The sequence below is a fragment of the Bos javanicus genome, chromosome 2 (assembly GCF_032452875.1).
Source record: "Bos javanicus breed banteng chromosome 2, ARS-OSU_banteng_1.0, whole genome shotgun sequence".
NCBI classification, from domain to species: domain Eukaryota; kingdom Metazoa; phylum Chordata; class Mammalia; order Artiodactyla; family Bovidae; genus Bos; species Bos javanicus.
Genome location: NC_083869.1, coordinates 99668329 through 99694290, shown reverse-complemented (window position 1 = coordinate 99694290; position 25962 = coordinate 99668329). Strand labels below are relative to the sequence as shown.

The 25962-nt window shown below is 35.7% G+C and overlaps 1 protein-coding gene across 6 annotated transcripts in view; it reads left to right on the top strand.

Annotated features, from left to right (window-relative positions):
- Window positions 1-25962, top strand: part of ERBB4 (erb-b2 receptor tyrosine kinase 4) — a 1283620-nt gene that overhangs the window by 913288 nt on the left and 344370 nt on the right. For all 6 annotated transcript variants that reach the window (XM_061383869.1, XM_061383859.1, XM_061383854.1 and 3 more), the window contains exon 5: window positions 1846-1911. In XM_061383869.1, the coding sequence (XP_061239853.1) occupies window positions 1846-1911 (66 nt within the window). The remainder of the gene's footprint in view (window positions 1-1845; window positions 1912-25962) is intronic.

Below are 25962 nucleotides of genomic sequence, written 5' to 3'. Positions count from 1 at the left end.
CTTCTAGCTAATATTCTTTTGTTGTGATTGTAGGGAATTTCTCTGTGGGACAGCTTTTTTCACGGAGGCCAGTACCCATAGTAGCATCATCATTAAAAGGAAAATGAGGCCACAGGAAATAAAGGCTGATATTTGAGAAAGAAAGTAGTATCAATAAAAGTTTTAGAAGAGGATATTAGAAAAATAATTGAAATTAAACTTTCCAAAATAAACTAATTCTTTTCAATGCTTGAAATATTTATATAAAGGTGTTGGTTTGCAAATTGGCACCGGTACATAAAGGGCAAGGAGAGATGGAAGAAAGAGGCAGCCCACACCAGGTTTGTAGGTGACAAGTTTCATAAGCTAGGGGACTTATGTATGAGACTTGTCTTGGGCAGCAGCAAGATAAGTAGATTTCAGCATCCGCCTGTCAGAGTCTTAAAAATTTGCATCAAGGTCTTAACTAAATTTGGTCACTTACTCAGTCCAGATGGTCTCAACAACACCTTTCTCTCTCAAGGCTATGTCCTTGAAACAGCTGCTCGCATGAGAATGGTCAGAGGGACATACATTTCAAGGACAGGGGAGCAGGTGAGAAGCTTCTGATCGCCCAGGTTCAGCTTACAGGTCAAGTCAGACACAACCTCTGAATGTCCTCCTCCACAGGGATATAGCTAATATCGTTTCATAACTATAAATGGAAAATAACCTTTAAAAATTGTGAATCATTGTGACATACACCTGAAACTTATTAATACTGTACATTAATTATACCGCAAGAAAAAGTTTTAAAAAGACAAAGTGCAAACTGATGGTTACCAAAGGGGAAGGAGGAGGGATAAATTAGGAGTTTGGTATTAAAATATACACTGCTGCTGCTGCTGTTAAGTCGCTTCAGTCGTGTCTGACTCTGTGCAACCCCATAGATGGCAGCCCACCAGGCTCCTCTGTCCCTGGGATTCTCCAGGCAAGAACACTGGAGTGGGTTGCCATTTCCTTCTCCAATGCATGAAAGTAAAAAGTCAAAGTGAAGTTGCTCAGTCGTGTCCGACTCTTAGCGACCCAATGGACTGCAGCCTACCAGGCTCCTCAGTCCATGGGATTTTCCAGGCAAGAGTAGTGGAGTGGGAATATAAACACACTACTATATAAAAAACAGATAACAAGCCAGGACTTTCTGTATAGTGTAAAAGTGATACTCAAATCTTGTAAAAACCTGTGATGAAAGAGAATATAAAATACATACACACATATTTGTACAACTGAATCTCTTTTCTATATACCTGAAACTAATACAACATTGTAAATCAGCTATATTTCAATAATTTTTTAAAGATATAAAAGACCTTTGACAAAAAGAGATACTCTAAATTATGTAAACAGCCTTTGTTCTGAAGGTTTATCCTATGTTTGTAATATATTTTTGTTTTCATAGACTCCACTTTCTTTTAAACTATTGATTTAATCCTTAATGTCTGTTGATATTAGTGGGCTGTGAACTTTTGAATTTATATCAAGTAGAATAGATCAGTAGAATAAAAATATTCAGTAGTTGAAGTAAAGCTTATTTCATGTAAATATTTACTTCTGACTATACAAGAGCATTCACAAAGTCATGTATTTCCTTTTCTTGTAAAATGGTGAGAGGATTTTGAATATCAAGAGATTGTATTTCTCTGCTTCATATGTATTTGACATTCAAATTTTGCTACTTAAGTGGGCATTTTATGAGCTATGTTTCAACTCTAGTATGACATAAAAATCCTCATAAAGAAGTAGGAATATTTCCTTTGAGATGTTAGCTCCTAGTCAGAGTGAAAGATTAAAGATTATAATACACACATGCTTTTTCCTATTCTACAGGTGGACGTTGCCATAAGTCCTGTACTGGCCGATGCTGGGGACCCACAGAGAATCATTGCCAGACTTGTAAGTGTTCAGCACTGTTTAGAAAACATAGGCTTGAAATGGTCAAGTAATTTTAATAATTGAAGCTTTTCACGCTTCTGGTTATCAGAAACCTGAAAATGAGCTTTGCTTCTGTGTGGTAGACTAGTTTCTATATAAGTAACCTGCCTAATTTCATTGCTTTCAAGTGAAACATAATCATTTCTTATATTTCTTTGTGGTTTCTGGATTAATGATACAGCACAGATGTGGTGATATTAACAATGACTTCAGAGTTTGTACATCAGAGGAAGTAGGAAATCCAAATGTATACAAAATGATAATTAACTGAATTTCAGGTTAACTGACTATTTCAGTGCTTTTCCCAAATAGTAACCTGACTATCCATTCACTGGAGAAAGAAAAAATGAAAAGGATACTGTGTACGCACTCTGTTCTTGGCACAGAGATAAAAACTGTGTGAATTATAAATATAGATTCACTGTTAAACACAATGTATCTTGCCCTTAGTGTATTTTTTGTATTAGTTACTAAGATAAATATGAGGATGATATCTTAAATATTTTAAGATATTTAAAACAAAGTATACTGAACATAAAGACAAATATCTAATGTTTTAACATTCTTAAAGTTGTGATGCTTAAATCAGCACTGAACTTTTGCTAATCTTAAGGACAAATGTTTTCTTTTAAAAGAAAACACAAAATGCTCCATATAAATGGTAAAAATTTATTCTTCCTGCTGTAATAACAACAGCTGAAATAATAAATGGAAAAGAGTATGGAGGCTATTTGAAATGTATTTCTTTTTTTAGCATAGAAAACACAGAAAATATTATTTAAAAATTTGAACATACAAATATTAGATATTGTGGAAATTTCTAATACTGTTGGATGGAAGTGTAGACTTAAGTTATTTAAGAAAAGCAATGTTTTATGGCAGCAATGTTTTGGCAAGAATTTTAAGCAGGATTCTAAAGTAATATTAGATTACTATGTGAAATGCATTCACTGTGATAATGGACAAAATGTTTTAATGGCATCCTAAAAATACAGGAGAGCCTCACTCTACATGTCCCAAGCAAAGAATAATTATTCAGCAGACAATGTTAATAACACCAAAGGTTAAGAAGTCCTATAACAGATAATTAATCCAGGCTGGGCCAATCAGATTCTCTTTCTAGAGAATTTGAACTTGGGATCGACAGGTGCTGGTTACACCATGTCAGAAACTTAAAGAGAGATTAAACTTAGTTGAGATGTCTGTTTTGGAGCCATGTCTATTAATGAGAAGGAGAAATAACTAGTCCTCAGTGACACCTAAAAATAAATCAGCCATGCAGAGGCAAAGGATAATTGGAGAGAGAAAGATTTTGACCATTTTTGCTTCCTTGGTCTTCCTGATGTCCAAATGTACTTCTTTATTTGGGGACCTTAATAAATGCAATATTCTAATACATTTGAACTAGTTTTGTTACTTGCCACCAAGTTGGGGTGGTAGGGAGTCTTTAGTAAGACAGTTATCAAGCCATAGCTCATGTTATCAAATCATTTAATGCACCTAATTTTCCAGTGTGGAAATTAAGCTCTCTATAATAATGTAAAATTGGCTTAATGGTCACTGTGCCTACTCCACAGAGACTATCAAATTTAAATTCAAGAAACATTTACTTATATCTGATACATGCAGACTCAAATTTTAGAATAGTATTCATTTGCATGGATTTTTATAGTTTATAAAATATTTCCATTTTAAAATTTATTTTTATAATATTTCTATTATTTAAAGAAGTCAATTATCATTAACCTCATTCCACAATCGGAGAAATGTAAACAGAGGAAATATTTAAGAGAGTTTTTAAATTTACACAGGTAATACTTGAGATTTCAACCTAAATGTCCTGAACCTAAGAATAGCAGTTTAGGGGACAAGGACACTGGATTTATAATCAGCCAGATGATAAAAATCTCAGTTGTTTCCACTTTCTAGCATGAGAAAGTGATTTAATTTTTCTAAACCTCAGTTACCATATCTATAAAATGGAGATATTAAACTTACCTCAGAGGGTTACTTCTTTGGAATCAAATTCAATGCAATAATAATGTGATTGATATGTTTAAATATTTTTGCTATATACTAAGGACCTAGTAAATAATAGATAATATTATAATAAACTAAAAGAGATACTGTTAGAAAACTTAATCCAGCTTAAATCTGAGTGAATGCATGTCGGAGCAAAACTGCCGACCACTTCCGCCTTGTGAATGATACTGACATAGATGACTGGGGAATAAATAGCAAAAACACTGGAATGAAGAGAAGGCTGCTTGCCCTTATCACTCACTTCTGTTCTCTGTTTCCTCCTTTGAGTCACTTGAAAGATAAATTATATATCCATATTTATAGAGCCCAGCATCCTGAGGCAAAATGTATTTTGGAAGTCAAAGTTGTACTTATTGTAAGACCTGAAGTTTAGAAGTACAATCAAAAATTTTGGGAATAGACCTTATGAGAGATTCTATAGAGATATTAGACATCTAGAGAGCTCATGGGTAGTAACATCCATGATGAACTTTTTTTTCCAAAAGAAATGTAAAATTTTCCTAGCTTCCTTTAGATTGCTAATAGCCCCTGTTAGTTAAAATATATTACTTACTCTTACACCTACTTCAGATATATTTATCTCTGAGCCCTGATTAAACTTTTTAAAAATCAGAAAACAGGCTGGGCAAGTTGTTGAAAATATCCTGCTTTTATTGACTGAGCATACAAAAATGAATTTTAGGATCTTTTAGACATCATCTTTATCATTTACAAATGATTTTTCCTTATGACTGAAACAAATTCACTTCAGTGAGGGTTTCTCTGGAGGTATTCAGTTTCATATTTGTTGAATATTTCCTTACTTTTATGAATAATTACTCTTTGAGATTTTGCATATATTAGGGAAGAAAGATAAAATATTTAAAAGCGCCACACCTTAGCCAAGGACACTGACCTCAAGAATCCATATTATTTGCCCCATTATATCAATGCTGACATCCTCCCACAGGGTTTCCTCTTAAAACAGCAGATATGCCAGGAATGATCCTCTGTGTCACTAAATGGTAAGAAGTCACAGTAAAGACAAGTAATTCAGGTCCCAAGTAAACAAGTCCATGATAATGAATGACTTGTTAGGATGAAGCAAAGAGTGGTGATCTGAGTGAAAACATCTCTGAACAGAGATATGGAAGAGCAAAAATGGTGATGACATCGATGATAAGTTTGAGGGAAGGTCTGTAGGATTCAGAAGTTTTAAAAAGAAGAAATGAGGAAGAGGTTTGAAGTTTTGTTTTTAATAGATTTTGTGAAGTGGGATGAGAGTGTTAATAAACGGACAGCTTAGTATTGTCGGGAAGCAAAACTTGCCACCCTAAAATGTGTCTCTTTGGTATGAGGATTAATTTAGGCTATTTTTAGGGCTTGGAAAACTGTGATCTTTCCCCTAACTTCCTAGAAAAGTGCAGATAAAGAAGCTATCCCATGAAGGGTACTGTGCCCACGGACAACTGTAGCATGAACTAGGTGTGTTTGATGAGGAGGCACTTCGAAGTCTGTTAAAATTCCTCTGAATCCCACTGTCTCTGTGTTCCAAACATTTGCTTTTCTATCTCCATCTCAATTGGCTTCATCCCCTTTGAAGTCCCAAATCACTTTTCCCAACATCCTGCTTTGTCTTTAGCTGAAAATTGTTTTTAAAGGGGGAGTTTTGGTCATTTTGACAAGACTCACTTTTATTGGATTTCTCCCATGCATACATATTATTAATCTTTTATTTGACTTTCTCCTGTTAAGCTGCCTCCTGTCAACATAATTTGTAAGCCAGCCAGAAGAATCTAGATGGGTAGAGGAAAATTTTTCTTCCCAGCACTTGGGACAACAGTTCACCATGCATACCTATAAAATTTTTAAATTTTTAGTAAAATTTAGTAACATGTTGCAACTTCTTTTGTATCCTGCTTTGGTTGTTACAGTTAGCTTTGACTGCATATTGAATAATGCAAATGTGCCATTTTCCTGTATGACATTTGATAACCTTTATACTGTAAACTCTGAAGCCAGCAGCTATTTTAAAAATGTTTTTTGCTAAAATATTTTAAAAATTAAAATATTTTCTAATCAAATTCCTTAAAAAATTTAGAAAATCTAAAGAATTTTATAAATATTAAAGCAAATAAATTTTTCTGTAGAATCTAGTCAGGTGTTCCATTCTATTTTACTCCGGAGTCTGATTTTCTAAAATAGCTTAAATTCATTATTTCAAGATCCTTTTTGATGTTAGAGTATCATGACTAACAGAAGTATTTCTCACATAGTTGTAAAAGGTCAAAATAGAACTTATGAAGGGTACTGTGGGCCTGCATTGTATGTGGAGCTGTGACTCAAAAGTTGAAAGTGCTTTTAAGCTCAGTTAAATCGTGGCCGCATTGCTCCACAGCACAGCTTAAGTAAATTGATTCAGTGGATTAATGTACTCATGTCAGGGGAGACAAACTTATCTGCTGTGTGAAGTCTGAAGCTTATAGTAGTATTATTTAGTAGGCTTACTGGTAAGAATGACAACTCTCTCTGTTCATAAGAACTGAGTCCTAAGGTTTGCGATGGAAGGTTTAGGTGTGAAAGAGACTAAGCTTTAAGTAATAAATAATCATGATTAAAGGAACAAAGTTATCTCTGTCCCTGCAAGATATATGAATCACACTTATCTCATTTAAAATAGATACTGCATGTCCTTTTTTATCTTTAAGCACAGTATCAGGCCAGCTTTCTCCAGCCTCCTATATCAGCCTGGGTAGTTATTTCATTTTATGCATTTCTTTTGTCATCTCAGTTAGGAGCTGTGCTGGGGACGATGAGCCAGGCATGGATCAAAATATTACAGTTTGATTCTCCCAACCTTACACATTTTGCATTAAAGCAGTTATAATTGTCTTTAACTGCAGGTTGTATAAGTCAAATTTTCTAAGCTGATTACCACTCAATATATTCTTCAGTTTCTAGTTGCTTTATAAGGGACACTTCTTGCTTAGAAACTAATTGAAAAATATAAGTGCACTTGACAATATGTTAAAACATTGTTGCCTCTTAAACCAAAATGTCACTCCAAAAAAAAAAAAAGAGGAAATGAATGCTTCAACTTGTTCATTAAATTGATTAATGAAAAACATTATTTTAACCAAAGGAAAACTTCTAGGGGAATTCCCCTTTTACTTCTACAGTATTCATCCTAGCTATGCTACGCTAAGTCACTTCAGTTGTGTCCAACTCTGTGCGACCCCATAGACGGCAGCCCACCAGGCTCCCCCATCCCTGGGATTCTCCAGGCAAGAACACTGGAGTGGGTTGCCATTTTCTTCTCCAATGCATGAAAGTGAAAAGTGAAAGTGAAGTTGCTCAGTCGTGTCCGACTCTTAGCGACCCCATGGACTGCAGCCTAACAGACTCCTCCATCCATGGGATTTTCCACTAGCTAGGTTATCTCAAGATCTTTTTTTTTAATTAAAATAAAATAGCATTGAAATTAATACAAACAGTATCTTTGTTCTAGTGTAGATAATTATGAATGGAGCATATTATGATATTGGCAAAATAAAAGGTTGTGCCAACCAACACTTTATGTTATTTATTGTTTCCATACAAACTTTATAGAACATGCTAGAAAAAATTAGAAATTATTTAGCATTTTTCTCATTATTATACTTGTGCACACAAAATTACTTTCAGTAGTTGCAATATATTAAAACTTTAGTTTAATAATAGGAAGAAAACCTTGGTCTGGCTTATGGATTCTATTCAGTTCTAGGGTGAAATTTAGAAATAGCTAAATTTACTTTTATTCCTTTTAAAATATATGTGGAACTTCTTTGAAATAAATATTAAAATCTAAGAAAATATTATATATGTTTCTTCCTCAAAATTTAAGCAAGGAAATATAGCAACTCAAAACTAAATTGCATTTTTTTTTCCATGAAATTTCCAATTTTCCTGTGGATAGTAAACCAAAATGGCAAATTATGAAAATAATGTACTAATTATACTCAAATACATGCATACAGTTTGTCTAAAGTGTAATTGTATTTACAATCTTTCTGGAACAAACCCTGTTTAAAAAGAAGGTGTAATGCAGTAAATAAATATCCAATTAGAGCAGAGAAAAGCATGTGGGAGCCAATGAAGAGAAAAGAAGTGCTGAGCCAGCAGGCTCAATCAATCAGGATAATAGCGAGCCTTTGTTGAGAGCCAACATCTTTAATTAAAACCCTTGTATTTTACTAATAACTTTGCATGTCCATAACCCTTCCTATTGATTTCAATTATTTCCTAATTTTTGGATTAGTAGTTTCTGGAGATATTGTAAAATTAAGGGAAGCACTACTAATATGCTGTTTATTTTGCTGTACATTGATAATATTAGTTGTAATTGGATGATCTTTCTCAAAGATTTAAAGAAAATGATGTTCATTTTAGTTATCTGAAATGCTTTTTATAATAAAATTTAAAGTGATTCAGGGAATATCATTTAAAGCCAAGCTAAAGGCTCAAGGGGTACAAAATGTGCCTGTTCTCTGGAAATGCTCTGGGTACAAAACAAAGCCAAGGAGTGTTTGAAAAGATTGAAAAGAACACCGAACTGGGGGCATCAGGAGATGAGAGATTTAGTCCTAGTTCTAAAGTAACTGAGATTCAAGGAATTCAGTTTCCTCAAGTTCCCTTATTGACCAAATAAAAGTTTGAACAAAGATGATTTTTATACATGCTTTTCTGCATAGTTATGATGTTTGCTCTATACAGTCAACAAAGACAAGATTGGGAGAGAGCTGACTGAAGCTCAGATCATGAACTCCTTATTGCCAAAATTGGACTGAAATTGAAGAAAGTAGGGAAAACTACTAGACCATTCAGGTATGAACTAAATCAAATCCCTTATGATTATACAGTGGAAGTGACAAATAGATTCAAGGGATTAGGTCTGATAGAATGCCTGAAGAACTAGGGACAGGATTCATGACATTGTATAGGAGGCAGTGATCAAGACCATCTCCAAGAAAAAGAAATGAAAAAATAAAAATGCTTATCTTAGGAGGTCTTACAAATAGCTGAGAAAAGAAGAAAAGCTAAAGGCAAAGGAGAAAAGGAAGGGTATACCCATTTGGATGTAGAGTTATAGAGAATAGCAAGGAGAGATAAGAAAGCCTTCCTCAGTGATCAGTGCAAAGAAATGGAGGAAAACAATAGAATGGGAAAGACTAGAGATCTCTTCAAAAAACTTAGAGATACTAAGGGAACATTTATTGCAAATATGGGCACAATAAAGGACAGAAATGATATGGACCTAACAGGAGCAGAAGATATTAAGAAGAGGTGGCAAGAATACACAGAAGAACTATAGAAAAAAGATCTTCACAACCCAGATAATCATGATGGTGTGATCACTCACCTAGAGCCAGACATCCTAGAATGCGAAGTCAAGTGGGCCTTAGGATGCATCACTACAAAGAATGCTAGAGGAGGTGGTAGAGTTCCAGTTAAGCTATTTCAAATCCTAAAAGATGATCTTATAAAAATGCTGTACTCAATATGCCAGCAACTTTGGAAAACTCATCAGTGGCCACAGGACTGGAAAAGGTCAGTTTTCATTTGAATCCCAAAGAAGCGCAAGGCTGAAGAATGTTTAAACTACCACACAATTGCACTCATCTCACATGCTAGCAGTGTAATGCTCAATATTCTCCAAGCCAGACTTCAACAGTATGTGAACTGTGAACTTCCACATGTTCAAGCTGGATTTAGAAAAGGCAGAGAAAGCAGAGATCAAATTGCCAACATTTTTTGGATGATCAAAAAAGCAAGAGAGTTCCAGAAAAACATCTACTTCTGCTTTATTGACTATGCCAAAGCCTTTGACTGTGTGGATCACCACAAACTGTGGAAAACTCGGAAAGAGATGGGAATACCAGACCATGTTACGTGCCTCCTGTGAATTCTGTATACAGGTCAAGAAGCAACAGTCAAGGCTGAACATGGAACAACAGACTGGTTCCAAATCGGGAAAGGAGTATGTCAAGGCTGTGTATTGTCATCCTGCTTACTTTACTTACATGCAAAGTATATCATGTAAAATGCTAGGCTGGATGAAGTACAAGCTAGAATCAAGATTGCTGGGAGAAATATCAATAACATCAGATATGCAGATGACACCACCCTTATGACAGAAGGTGAAGAAGAACTAAAGAGCCTCTTGATGAAAGTGAAAGCAGAGTGAAAAAGTTGGCTTAAAATTCAATATGCAGAAAACTAAGATCATGGCATCTGGTCCCATCACTTCATGACAAATAGATGGGGAAACAATGACAGACTTTATTTCTTTGGGTTCCAAAATCACTGCAGATGGTGGCTGAGGCCATGAAATTAAAAGACGCTTGCTCCTTGGAAGAAAAGCTATGACCAACCTAGACACCATATTAAAAAGCAGAGACATTACTTTGCCAACAAAGGTCTATCTAGTTAAAGCTATGGTTTTTCCAGTTGTCATGTGTGGATGTTAGAGTTGGACTATAAAGAAAGCTGAGTGCCGAAGAATTGATGCTTTTGAAATGAAGTGTTGGAGAAAACTCTTAGAGTCTCTTGTACTGCAAGGAGATTCATCCAGTCAATCCTGAATAAGTCAGTCTTGAATATTCATTGGAAGGTCTGATGCTAAAGCTGAAACTCTAATACTTTGGCCACCTGATGTGAAGAACTGACTCATTTGAAAAGACGCTGATGCTCAGAAAGATTGAAGGCAGGAGGAGAAGGGGACCATAGGGGATGAGACAGTTGGATGGCATCACCGACTCAATGGACATGAGTTTGAGTAAGCTCCAGGAACTGGTGATGGACAGGGAAGCCTGGCGTGCTGTAATCCATGGGGTCACAAAGTGTTGAACACAACTTAGTGACTGAACTCAACTGATGATATTTGCATGTGGGCAAAACAGTGATTAGCCATAGATATAGATGATACAGATTTACACTCAGATATTTTGAGGAAATATTTTATATTAGTTTTAGCCTATAGACAGTGATTTTGTATACTCAGAATGTTTGAGGCACTCACCTGGGCCACTACTACATGTGATAAGTCCCTACAGGCATTTTCTGGATCTGAGTCAACCTTGTGGCTGGACCAGCCCTTGTGGTTCTTATTATAATTGCAAGACATACCTCGGCAGTAACCATCAAGGAACTTTGAAAAAGCATATTTTATTATTCACAGGTCAAGGAGGTATGGCAGGCTCAATGGCTACATGGTGAGGTCACAGGTAGAGAGAAAGTATAGACCTGTGGCCCTGTCTTTGTTGGAGTTACAGCTGAGTACTTAGGACTTACAAGTTCACTCTTTACTGATCAATTTAAAATATAGCAGTAAGAATTTAGGTATGGAAACAGGAAAGTGAGGTCACTTAAAATGTCCCTTATCTGGGTTACCTGAAGCATTTTTCCTAAGAGGAGAACTTCATGAGCAGGTGCAGTCTGGCTTCTTATCTAGGTGTTTACTAGCATCTGTGTCATATACCTGGAATATGTTTGTTTGAGATGAATGTCTTTGAAGTTGATGTCTTAGCAATCAGGGCTTCCTGGTGGCTCAGATGGTAATGAATATGCCTGCAATGCGTGAGACCTGAGGTCAATACATGGGCAGAAAGATCCCCTGGAGAAGGGCATGGTAACCCACTCCATTATTATTGCCTGGAGAATTCCATGGACAGAGGAGCCTGTAGGACTACAGTCCATGGGGTCACAAAGAGTTGGACACAACTGAGCAACTAACAGCAATCAAAAACTTGTATGCCTGCTAAATTGCTTCAACCGTGTCTGACTCTGACTTCAACCATGTCTGACTCTGCAACCCCATGGACTGTAGCCCACCAGGCACCTCTGTCCATGGGATTCTCCAGGCAATAATACTGGAGTGGGTTGCCATGCCCTTCTACAGGGGATCTTCCCAACTCAGAGACTGAACCCACCTCTCCTCTGTCTCCTGCATTGGCAGGCAGGTTCTTTACCACTAGCACCACCTGAGAACCCACAATCAAAAGTTCAATGTCAGGCATTTACACTACAGGAATGCAAACTGTGGGTTGGGTAGAAGCAGGTAACCTAGCGCTGAGATCAGAGAGAGTACTACACATTTGAAGGATTACTGAGAGGGCATTGAGAAGAAAAGTGAGAAATATCTGAAAATGTTATGATTAGAAGCATTTTGTGGGTTTACCCTGGCAGTTCAGTGGTTAAGAATCCACCTTGCAATGAAGGGGACATGGAATCAGTCCCTGGTCAGGGAACTAAGATCCCACATGCCATGGAACAACTAAGCCCATGCGCTAATACTAATGAGCCCATTGGCCGCAGCTAGAGAGTCTGTGCACCTCAATGAGAGTTCCCATGTGCCATAGCTAAGACCTGACACGGCCAAAAAAATAAATAAATATAATTTTATTATGATAGTAATAACAATTTATTCTGAATGCTTTGTAGCAAGTCTTGACAGTCATTAGAATAACTATCTTTAACTATACAAGAGAAGATTTCAAAATGATCTACATGTGACATGAGAGTGTCCTCTAATTAATAGAACACTCATTATAGTCACTGTTTGCTACTCTCATGATTAGGGAGTTGGGCAAGCCTGAAGAAAAATATCCTCCTTAGAGTTCTGCCTTGCATTAATATGAGATACATCGTCTATTTGTTGATTTAATTGGTTCAGCTGGAGGAAGAATTAAGTAAGTGGCACTGGGATGAGAAAGAAAAGAAGTGGATACTGGATACTTGTCAATTGTGCTTATGTCAAGTAACATTTTTACTTGTTATATTAGAATAAATGTGAATTCTCAAAATATCAGACGTATTCCATTTCTCAAGCCAATAACAATTTTATTGATAATTTGACAATTTATAATAGTATCATGGATACTTCTTGCCATTAACATAGATATTTTCAAGAGAAATAGTAACTATACTAATTTATGGTGAAGTAATAAAAGATAGACCCAAGGTATCATTTCACATATCACTGATGATATTTACTTTGCAGTTGACCAAAGTCTTTTGCCTGTGAATGTTTTTCTTAATGGAGCAGTTACAGCATTATGCTATAAGAATAACTCAGGTTTTGCTCTGTTTTGAATATTTCTTGAACTCAGATAACTGTTACCCCAAAAGATTATTTTTCTTAACAATGAGGATGTTGCATGTATTGAAGATGTATTTAATTTCATTGACTAGGGGAAGGATGAAGATGAGAGACAGACTCTGACACAGGTAATTATGGATAATTTAAAATAAAAATCAAACCACAATATTTTGCCAACAGAAAATATTTTACCAAGTCTACTAACAGAAAATTTAAATAAATGGAGAGTTACCACATTCCAAGATGAGGGGACCCATAAAATGAGGGGACTCATAGGATGAAAAGGTCAGCTCTTCTAAAATTAGGCTTTAATTTTACCTTCGATCAATTCTCAATGTTTTACTTTTAATTGAACAAAAATAGTCTAAAATATTCCTGGAAAATATATTTAATAAATTACCCCACGCTTAAAAGGAAGAGCTATGTAGAAGAACTTTTTCCAAGTATTAAAATGTTGTAAAGTAGTAAGTATGAAAACAGTATCGCATTAGTTCAGAATGGAATTAACTCAATGGAATGTAATAGAAAGTCCAGGTGCAATATAAAGTCTATACAGTAATCTGGTTTCTATAAAGTTAGCATTTTAATGGAAAATATAGAGATTATTCAATAAATGGTGTTGGATCAAATGGTTCATTTTATGGGGGAAAAAAATGAATAATAGGGGGTTTCCCCAGTGGCTCAGTGGTAAAGAATCTGTCTGCAATGCCGGAAACCCCAGTTCGAATCCTGTCATGGAAGATCCCCTGGCAACAGGAATGGCTACACACTCCAGGTTTCTGGCCTGTAGAATTCCATGGACTATATAGTCCATTGGGTCGCAAAGAGTCGGACACAACTGAGCGACTTTCACTTTTATGGAAAAAATAAAGTTAGATCTGTACCATAAAACAAAACATGAGATTAATTGTACATTAAAGTTTAAAGGCATCAAATAGACAATAGATTATAGATGGATTATAGACTAAAAGTATCAAAAGCATGAAATAACTCAAAGTACTAGAAAAATATAGGTAAAAGTTATGATGACTAGTTTTTAAACATGACATAAAGTTAGAAATTTTAAAAGAGGAAAGATTATTTTAAATACATTATAGTCTTTTTATTTTTGCATAAATTTTAATTCTCTTAAATTTTATTAAAATATTTTGTTTTGTTTTAACAAAATATTTTAATAAAATTTAAAAGAATTAAAATTAATGCAATAAATTTGTAAAAATGTTTTTCTTAAAACTAAGTATTTTCACAATTAGATTGTCAAAGTTAAAGAGGATGATAATTCATCATTAAGGATTAAAGATATCAGTAAGAATTAAAAATAGTATATGTAGACAGGCACAATCTCAATTACTGTCTTGAAAACTTTTGGTTGTGTATTTTGTGCTGTCTTAATTGTCCTACTACCATTGAGCTATAAATAGCAGGTTGACCTATAGACACCCCCAAAGTTGACACTGGTTATTGCTACAATAGCAATTGTACAGAGAGCAAATGGCTAACATCCACTGGATCATCGAAAAAGCATGAGAGTTCCGGAAAAACATCTACTTCTGCTTTATTGACTATGCCAAAGCCTTTGAGTGTGTGGATCACAATAAACTGTGGAAAACTCGGAAAGAGATGGGAATACCATACTCTCTGACCTGCCTCTTGAGAAATCTGTATGCAGGTCAAGAAGCAACAGTTAGAACTCGTTGGAACAACAGACTGTTTCCAAATCAGGAAAGCAGTACGTCGAGGCCGTATATTGTCACCCTGCTTATTTAACTTATATGCAGAGTGTATCATGTGAAATGCTGGGCTGGAAGAAGCACAAGCTGGAATCAAGATTGCTGGGCGATCACATGTAAAACAGATCGCCAGTCCAGGTTCAATGCATGAGAAAGGGTGCTCAGGGCTGGTGCACTGGGAAGACCCAGAGGGATGGGATGAGGAGGGAGGTCGGAGGGGACTTCAGGATGGGGAGCATAGGTACACCCATGGCTGATTCATGTCAATGTATGGCAAAACCACTACAATATTATAAACTAATTAGCCTCAAATTAAAATTAAAAAATTAAAATTAAAATACTGTGATTAAAAAAAGACTGCTGGGAGAAATATCAATAACATCATATATGCAGATAACACCACCTTTATGGCAGAAGGTGAAGAAGAACTAAAGAGCCTCTTGTTGAAAGTGAAAGAGGAGAGTGAAAAAGTTGGCTTAAAATTCAACATGCAGAAAACTAAGATCATGGCATCTGGTCCAATCACTTCATGGCAAATAGAAGGGGAAACAATGGAAACAATTACAGACTTTATTTTGGGGGGCTGCAAAATCACTGCAGATGGTGACTAAGGCCATGGAATTAAAAGACACTCCTTAGAAGAAAAGCTAGGACCAACCTATATAACATATTATAAAGCAGAGACATTATTTTGCCAACAAAGGTCCGTCTAGTCAAAGCTATGGTTTTTCTAGTTGTCATGTGTGGATGTGAGAGTAGGACTATAAAGAAAGCTGAGCATTGAAAAACTGATACTTTTGAACTGTGGTGTTGGAGAAGACTTCTTGAGAGTCCCTTGGACTACAAGGAGATCCAACCAGTCAATCCTAAAGGAAATCAGTCTTTATTATTTATTGGAAGGACTGATACTGTAGTTGAAACTCCAATACTATGGCCACCTGATGTAAAGAACTGACTCATTGGAAAAGACCCTGATCCTGGGAAAGATTGAGGTCAGGAGAATAAGGGGACGACAGAGGATGAGATGGTTGGATGGCATCACCGACTCTATGGACATGGGTTTGAGCACACTTTGGCAGTTGGTGATGGACCGAGAAGCCTGGAGTGCTGTAGTTCATGGGGTCTCAAAGAGTTGGACACAACTGAGCCACTGAACTGAACTGAATTGATTGCTACAATAAGAAAATATTCTTTTTAATTTTGCATATATATAGTGACATATTTCTCAAAAAACATGTATTGCTTGTGTAGAATTAAAAAAAAAAGAGCAACAATAATTATATTCCTTTTATTATGACTTTTTTTGTAATTTTTGAGGATGTCCAAATTTTTTCCACATCATAGAGATGATAATTTTAAAGATATATCAATAATGCATAACAGCTTTAAATAATATCTATAGATACATTTATTTCTTATAAAATATACATTATTTACATAAAATCTTTGCTTGAAGAGAATCTCACATATTGTTTTATATTGGCCCTCATCTGAAAACACCACCATGCAGGACAAATTCAGACTTAACTACCCTAAATTTTCAGTTATGATGGTGGTAAGTAACACAAACTATCTCTTCTTGGCCTTTTGGTTAGGATCAAGTGAAGTAACATAAACTTCTGGGAATCACCAGTCTCAATTGTGGAGGTAGAGCACTGTGGCAGGCACTGTTGCAGAATGGTTTTCCATAGCCTCTGGGATCATAAAACCTCAGAAGAAGAAAATTTCATCTCCAGTGACTTTACATTCCTAAATTCATTAGAAAGCCAATTTGCTGCACACATATAAAAGGAGCACTAAGATTAGTTTCCTAATTTTCTATTTTGACCTTTGTCTTTGCAATTCTATAATGCTCTCTGACAACTGGATGTAACTTGTTCAGTTCAGTCACTCAGTCATGTCCAACTCTTTGTGACCCCATGAAACACAACACACCAGGCCTCCCTGTCCATCACCAACTCCTGGAGTCCACCCAAACCCATGTCCATTGAGTCAGTGATGCCATCCAACCGTCTCATCCTCTGTCATCCCCTTCTCCTCCTGCCCTCAATCTTTCCCAGCACCAGGGTCTTTTCAAATAAGTCAGCTCTTCATATCAGATAGCCAAAGTATTGGAGTTGCAGCTTCAAAATCAGTCCTTCCAATGAACACCCAGGACTGATCTCCTTTAAGATGGACTGGTTGGATCTGTTTGCAGTCCAAGGGACTCTCAAGAATCTTCTCCAACACCACATTCAAAAGCATCAATTCTTTGGTGCTCAGCTTTAGGGTGTAAAGTCACTTTCATGTACCCTGACCAATATTAATTTTTTATTGAATTAAAATAGATTAAAAGAAAATAAACCAGATTAGAATACAATAGACAGTACCAAAATGCTTTACCCATAATTAAGGTCAATATAATGCCTTAAAACTTTTCATCATGGATATGTGTACTGAGCCATGATGTAAAATGTTTGTACTGTAAATTGTGATGAAAAAAAAGTTAGAAAAACACTGGAAAGAATATCATTTAACTTTTAAGCAAGCAAGATTATCCTTTAAAAAAGTAATCTCAAACATACATTCTGTGAGAATAAAAGCAATATTTTGAAAACATTTTTTTTAATATGTTTGAAATGTGTTTCTGGTGTAACTATTTTAGATGGCTTTAAAAATCTATGCTATTACTAAGACATGGACTTGAAGTTGGACGCTATTTGAGATTCAGTTTTCTCCTCTGTAAGATCAGTAGTTAAAAGTCAGTCATATATAAGGGTTCCTAAAATGTTAAATGTAATCTTATTTCTATGGCTTTTGTCATAAGTTTAAACAGTATTTGAATAATATCTGAGTTTTTATTGCTCATCATTGGCAGTCATGTTGTTATGTAAAATGACTCTAGGACAAATTGTTTTTCTAGAGTTAAAGAAGATATGTATAGATAATTTTAGTTATTCACATTTTAAGTGCCAGATGTGAAGATAAAAGGTGAAAATAAATTGATTTGTGCCTCCAAAGTTTTGTATTCATAGTATAGATAGTCACAGAAGTATCCGGTATCCAGTTACAACATAATGGGGTTAGGGCTGCAATAGAAATCTGTATGCCATGAAATAAGATCACCAAGAACAAAGTTTGTTGGGGATGTAAAGTAAGGGGTTCTGGATAAAAGAGTCAATGAAAAATTAACAAAAGAGATTTCTATGGACTTGACCCTTGAAAATGTGTAAACATTAGATAGGCAGAAAAGGAGTTTAAAATATAGAAAAAAAGATGAAAAGGAGGCACTTTAATAAATAGATACTTGAGTTCATAATGAGGCCTGGTAACCAGCCAATTTGGCTGTGAGAGAGAGAAGAGAAAAAATTTGAGATTGGATTCCAAGTTAGAGGTTGAATCAGTTAAATCAATGATGGCAGTAGTCACTGAGATCAAGAATATAGGCAGAGGTTTGTACTGCAGCTGGATTGAGGATGGAAATAAAAGCTTAGCCATGTCTTTTTTGAGTCATAGAGATTTCTTATTCATCCAAGTAGAAATGCCTAATAAATAATCAGTTACTGATTAGAAACTAAGGTGAGACGTTTAGGGATATTGTGAAAAATGACTGGAGATAGATATTTGAGGTATATCAGAAAAATGTTTTAATCAACACTTTGATAAATGCTTGGCTCTCTGAGGGTCATGAAGAGCTTGAGGTACAAGGAGGATTATTCTTAAAATTTATTTTAAATATGAGTCTCAAATATTGGACATGAAAAACCGGCCAGTAAAAAATGAAGCTGATTATAGCTGAGAGAATAAAAATAATTTACAATGCAAAACTAAATTGTAAAAGTAAATTACAATGCAAAAGTGGTTCAGATGGTAAAAAAACAACAAAAAAAAATCTGCCTGAAATGCAGGAGACCTGGGTTAAATTCCTGGATGGGGAAGATTCCCTGGAGAAGGGAATGGCCACCCACTCCAATATTCTTGCCTGGAGAATTCCATGGGTCAGAGGAGCCTGGTGGGCTGCAGTCCAAGAAGTCACAAAGAGTCGGACATGACTGAGTGACTGACATTCTCACTTTGGGCTTCCCAGGTGGCACTAGTGGTAAATAACTTGACTGCCAATGTAGGAGACTGTATGAGACACAGGTTTGATCCTTGGGCAGGAGAGATGCCCTGGAGAAGGGCATGGCAACCCACTCCAGTATTCTTGCCTGGAGATTCCCATGGACAGAGGAGCCCTGTGGGCTACAGTTCACTGGGTCACAAAGAATCAGACATGACTAAAGTGACAGCACAGAACAGCATGATGCAAAAATTTGAGCTTGATCATTAATGTACTGGATAACCTAGGGCTCACGTGTAATCAGCTGCTTCAGTTGTGTCCGACTCTTTGTAACCCTATGGACTGTAGCTCTGCAGGCTTCTCTGCCCATGGGATTCTCCAGGCAAGGAGACTGGAGTGGGTTGCTATGCCCTCCTCCAGGGGATATTCCTGAGCCAGGTATCGAACCCATGTCTTGGCAAGTATGTTCTTTACCACTTGTGCCACCTGGGAATCCCAATTAAGAACTGTCTAAAACAGGAAAAGAGCATCTTTTCATATGGGACAGAAACAACATGAATTGATTTGGATTTGAATTAAAAAAAAAAAAAAAACTAACATAAGAAAGGAATGCATTGACTTATCTGAAGATGGCTAATTTCCAGTTTTCTGGTGCTATTAAATGTAGTATTTCACCTTGCATTTGAGCATCATTTGGTATTTTAATTTCCAAATTTAATTAATAAGTTATTAGATGTGGGCTTTGCTGTGATATTAAGAAACTAGATATTGTCTGAAAAACCCTGATGAGACAGTGATATCTCTTAGAGACATATGGACATATTTTGGACTTGTCCATAAGCAAGTCAATTCATTTGGATTTCAATTTCTTCCTAAAATGAGAATTTTAGACTAATATAATTCATTAATTCAGCAAATATTTATTCATTGCTTTTTTTTTTTTGCCAATTTTGGAAGGAAACTCATCCAGGTATATACTGGTTGGGAGAGATTATCTTTTTTCCTGTCTGTTGATATTTTGGATAAAGAAGTAGGATAAACAAAGAGATTGTGTGTGTGTGTGTGTGTGTGTTGTGTGTATGTGTGTGTGTTCATGAAGTCTGGATATAGAGATGTTTGGTCTGCTGTAATTTGAACTGATTTGAAAAAGCTGAATGTCAAGTTTTCCTTTTTTTTTTTTAATTTGTAACATGTCTGTAATATGATCACTGCATTTTTTATCACTTTATTTTCACTATGTCATTTAACTGTATATTGTAAGGTGTAGACATCAATTTTCTTTTTCTTTTCATCTTTTTAATGTTTGTGGTTATAGCATCTTTCTTTTTTAAAAAAATAATTTATATTTTTTAAAAAATATATATTTTAAATACTATTTATGTTTTTATTATCCTGACTCATGTACTTCACTTGTTATCTTGAAATACATACATTTTATGTGTATTTATAAATATATGTATTTTTTTCCTGGAAATACTATGTAAAAACTCATACTCCCTCTCAAGAATACTTTTTATAGTTCATATAATAGGCAATATTGTTTTTCTATTTTTGAATCCTGACTCGTAAACTTTGCTGATGTCAACAGCCTATTAATAAGGGAGAATTTCCCTAGTGGCTGAGAGTGTAGTTTAAAATCAACTCTAAGGTCCCTTAATGAATCACTTAAGCATGTATTTTAAAAATAGATTGAATAAAACTTCATTAAATAAATGAATAAAGCAGCTGGTGATGAAGAATGGATTAGACAAGATTCCCTTCCTATTTGACAATATTCCTAACTAACAACATTATCTTGTCATAGCCCATGGGTCACCAGGGATATATTTGGGACAAGGGTCAAATTTGATTAGAAGCTGCCAAATCAAGGCATATTTTACTAACTGACTCTAAATGTCAGTAATGGGTTGGCAGGTATTGGCACATGAAGTGTAGCAGCTATGGCATATAGAATTAAACTATTACAATACCTGTAGGCATGTATACCTAATGGTATGGTCAGTCAGTTCCTTTGAAGAGGTTAAAATCAGACTGCTGCTGCTGCTAAGTCACTTCAGTCGTGTCCCATTCTGTGCAACCCCATAGACAGAAGCCCACCAGGCTCCTCCATCCATGGGATTTTCCAGGCAAGAGTACTGGAATGGGGTGCCATTGCCTTCTAATTAGAAATAAAATATGTTGCATTTTTTTCTGATGTGCAAAATGGATATTATTGTGGCAGTTTAGAAAACCCATATATGTTTTTATAATTCTACTTTGCTAGGTTCAATTATTTTTAAAAATTAGTCATCTTCTCCAAGAGCCTTTTTCAATGAATATAGGCTTAGGCTATTGGTTAAAATAAGTAACAAATTATTAAAATTCAAAATTCCTTCCCTGTTCAGGTTAGGATATAATCTTTATGTGTCCTGAGGCCTGACCCTGTGTGACGGCAATTATTTTCAATTATTCTATGATGTAGTGTGAGATAGGAAGCAGCAGTCCAGTTTAAGACCTGTCTCCATCTCTGCCTTCCCATACAAATAAATACTTTACCCTTCCTGGAAAGTAATAATAATAGTAAGAGGGTATTTTAAGAGTATTTCCAGAAGTTTGGAAATGTTGGTTTATGACAAAAGGAACTGCTGAAAACCTTGGGAATCCCAATTTAAATAAAAAATGAATTTCCTGGCCCCTTTCCTAACCTTATTGAATCAGAAAGTAGAAAGAGGACCAGACATTTTTACTTTAAATGCCTTTATGTGATTCTTACAGTCTACCTGGCATTGGTCACACTGATGTGTCTAATTATTCTCCCATAGGAAAATTAATAGTGGTGTTTAGTTTGGTGTTAGTTTCATTAAACTGGATTTTCTACACATTTCATCATGCTCTAGAAGTAATGTGTATTCTTGGATGGTCATTGAGCTTTATTTGTTTCATTTAAAGCCTAGTCTGATAATTGAAGCTTTTTACTTTGGCCACCTGATGTAAAGAACTGACTCATTTGAAAAGACCATTATGCTGAGAAAGATTGAAGGCAGGAGGATAAGGGGATGACAGAGGATGAGATGATTGGATGGCATCACGGACTCAAATGACATGAGTTTGACTAAACCCGGAGTTGTTGATGGACAGGGAGGCCTTGCGTGCTGCTGTCATAGGGTCACAACTGAACTGAACTGAGAAGCATGTTACACAACCCAGAGTGTTCAGCTTGGTGGCGGGGGCACAATTTCACCATTCATAGGAATAAATATTGAATTCCAATACAATAAATATTGGATTACAATCCAACTAGAAGGTACCTCTAGAGAGCATTTCATCAAGTCTGCTGTCTTTAATTAAGTGGAGGTCTGAAGCATTCAAAAGAGATTTCCCTTAAATACTGACAAAGACTCAGGAAACCCATTCAGAGTCTCCTTACAGTGTTTTTATCACTCTAATAGTCAATAAATTCTTCTTCACGTTCAACCTAAATCACCTCTGCATTAACCTGAGCATTTTTCTTATTCAAACCTCCAAGTTCGTAACCAAAAACAGCCTAGCACTAAAATTATTCAACATTTATTTAATGGACACAGTGTGTTTCATGGACACAGTTTGTCGAAATTTGATCAATAAACAGAAATAATCTAGGCAGCATAGAGGTGAAGATCATTGAGTGCTAACTGGAATAAAGTGAAATTAAAATAAGCATACTTTAAAATGTGCTTAGCAATGTAATTGGGGGCAGCCCAGGAAACTTGTCATGTAGACAGCTGCTGGTTGGGAGAAAGGAAGAGTTTTCTGTCTCTTATTTATCTGAATACTTTGCCTTCAGAATTAGGCACACAATATTTCTTTTCCCCATTTAGGTCTTTTTCTCCCCAAATCTTCCTACCAGTTTGCACGTCAATTATGTTTGCTTAATCTCCCAATTAGGGGTAGAGGGCTTAACAACACTGATAGGAGATCAAAGGGAAGGTCAGTGTGATTAAATTTCAGACAAAAAATAATCAGTCAATCAGTCAAATGGTGGAAGTGACCTGGAGTTGTCCCATTTTCACTGGATAGTATAATGGTTTTCATCTTTAGACTACACATTTGAAATCCCCTGGGAAGCTCATTAAAAGTATCAAATCCTAGAACATAGTGGGTAATGTTGATATAATAGGAATTAAGTGATTCTCAGGCGTTTTTTAAAGTACTCTGTATCCTGCTACTCCAGTGAGGTCTGTGGACTATTAAACTGTGACATAACCTGAGATCTTATTAGAATGGACAGTCTTGGGCCCCACTGATTGTCAACTACATGAAAATCTTCACTGATGCAAGAATTCCCATATTAAAGCTTGAAAGACCCTTTTCAATGATCTTATATAAAGCCTTCTTCAGAGTCACTTGATAGAGGAAATGAAGGGAAGCAGAAGGCAATCAAGGTGAGACGATGGAGGAGATGATGAAGGAGGAAAGGACAGAGGAGAAGGAGAAAAGGGAAAGGTATAAACACTTGAGATCATTTTACTTTGTTACTGTGACATCAGTGCTCTGATCGCACCACTTACGAATGCTCATTATCCTTTTAGTAACTCATAAGAAGTAAATATTTGATTAATAAATTGCCAAATTTCTTCAAATAAGATTAATTTGTTCTAAGGGAATAACTTTAAGTATGGTTATTATTATATTTAAAGCAGTAATTAAGTCCTCATTTTTATTACTGAAACACTCATGTAATAAAGCTACTTATAAATAGTTTATTTATTTTTTTGAGATGACAGATACTCTCTCAGTAGTGTCCCCTTGCTACTACAAGATGCTTGGCTCTTAAACTTTACCCATTTGATTCTCATGGATATTTTGAATTGATCCCTATTCCCAGTTTCAATTTTACTGACCCTAATAAGCATTTTAATTTCACAGGCTTTATCTTTTATATTAACTAATCACAGATACTGATGTACCACGGAAGAATAAACTAGTTAAAATTCAACCCAAACATTGTAATGCACCCAATGAAGCAGTTTAGAAAAGATACTAAATACAGGGGGAAAAGTCTAATGAAATAATAGTCAAGCTAGGATGGAAATTAATATAACCAAAGCAATTATAAGTTAATGTTACCATGGAGGCTAAGTGAATTATCTCATTGATTTCAGGTTCTGTTTTTTGTTTTGTGTTTCAATCACAATGAAATATGAGTATAGTTTGATGTGTTTAATTCATATTAAGTAATGCTTATTAATCAGCAAGTGCCATTAAATAGATTGTACAAAGGGGAAGTTTTCTTTCTGAAAGCAAAACTCATAACAATGTGAAGAAATGTTTCTTAATAGTGTCTCAGCATTGTTATAGGTTAAGCTTATTGCTGTCTTCTTTTGTTTATTATATCTGTCAAGCAAAGCTTTTTAAATACATTTCAGCTTACTGAACTCCAGGCATGTGAAAACTGACAGCAATTAATTCTTTTTTTTAGTGTTAAATGCATCTTACCTTTAAAATCAATTATAGACTGTTTCTAGTCAAACCTCAGAATTAACTTTTAATATTTAAGTCAAATTTTTAAAAAAATAATGACTTAAAAGAATGTTTCTTTGCATGTTCCTGAAATGGAATGTCATCTCTAAGATCAAAATACCCTGAGAAAATATGAGATAGGAGGCCACTCTATGGGAGAAATTGCTATTTTGAAAAATTTAAAGTTGACCATACATATGATTGACTAATTTAAATGCATGTTTTAACAGTTCCACATTATAGTAATTATTACTGAACATAAGGTTGTACAGCAGTGGCCACAGGACTGGAAAAGGTCAGTTTTCATGCAATCCCAAAGAGGGACAATAACAAAGAATGTTCAAAGTACGGTATAATTGCACTCATCTCACCTGCTAGCAAGGTTACACCCAAAATCCTTCAAGCTAGGCTTCAGCAGTATGTGAACTGAGAACTTCTGGATGTGCAAGCTGGGTTTCAAAGAGGTGGAAGAACCAGAGGTCAAATTGACAACATCTAGTGGATCATGTAGAAAGCAAGGTAGGTCCAGAAAAACACTTACTTCTGCTTCATTGACTACACTAAAGCCTTTGACTGTGTGGGTCACAGCAAACTGTGGAAAATTCTTAAAGAGATGGGAATACCAGACCACCTTACCTATTTCCTGAGAAACATGTATGCAGGTCAAGAAACAACAGTTAGAACAGGACGTGGAACAACAGACTGGTTCTAAGTCGGAAAAGAAGTACGTCAAGCCTGTATATTGTCACCCTGCTTATTTAACTTGTATGCAGAATACATCATGAGAAATGCCAGACTGGATGAAGCACAAACTAGTATCGAAATTGCTGGGAGAAATATCAATAACCTCAGACACGCAGATGACACCACCCTCATGGCAGAAAGCAAGAGGAACTAAAGAGCCCTCTTGATGAAAGTGAAAGAGGAGAGTGGGAAAAACTGGCTTGAAACTCAATGTTAAAAAAACTAAGATCATGGCATCTGTGCCATCACTTCATGGCAAACAGGAGGGGGAAAAAGTAGGAGCAGTGACAGATTTTATTTTCTTGGGCTCCAAAGTCACTGCAGATGGTGACAGCAGCCATGAAATTAAAAGACACTTGCTCGCTGGAAGGAAAGTTATGACAAATCTAGGCAGCATATTTAAGAACAGAGACATCACTTTGCTGACAAAGGGCCATACATTCAAAATTGGTTTTTGCAGTAGTTATGTATGGATATGAGAGTTCTACCATAAACAACGCTGAGCACCAAAGAATTGATTCTTTGGAGTTATGGTGCTGGAAAAGACTCTTGAGACTCCTGTGGACTGAAAGGACATCAAATCAGTCCATTCTAAAGGAAATCATCCCTAATATTCATTTGAAGTACTGATGCTGAAGCTGAAACTGTAGTACTTTGTTCACCTGATGTGAAGAGCCAACTCATTGGAAAAGACCCCGCTGAAGGGAAAGACTGAAGGCAAAAGAGAAGAGGCTGCAGAGGATGAGATGATTACATAGAGTCACCCACCCACTCTATGAATATGAATTTGAGCAAATTCTGGGAGATAGTGGAGGACAGAAGAGCCTGGCGTGCTGCAATCTATGGGGTTCCAAACAGTCAGA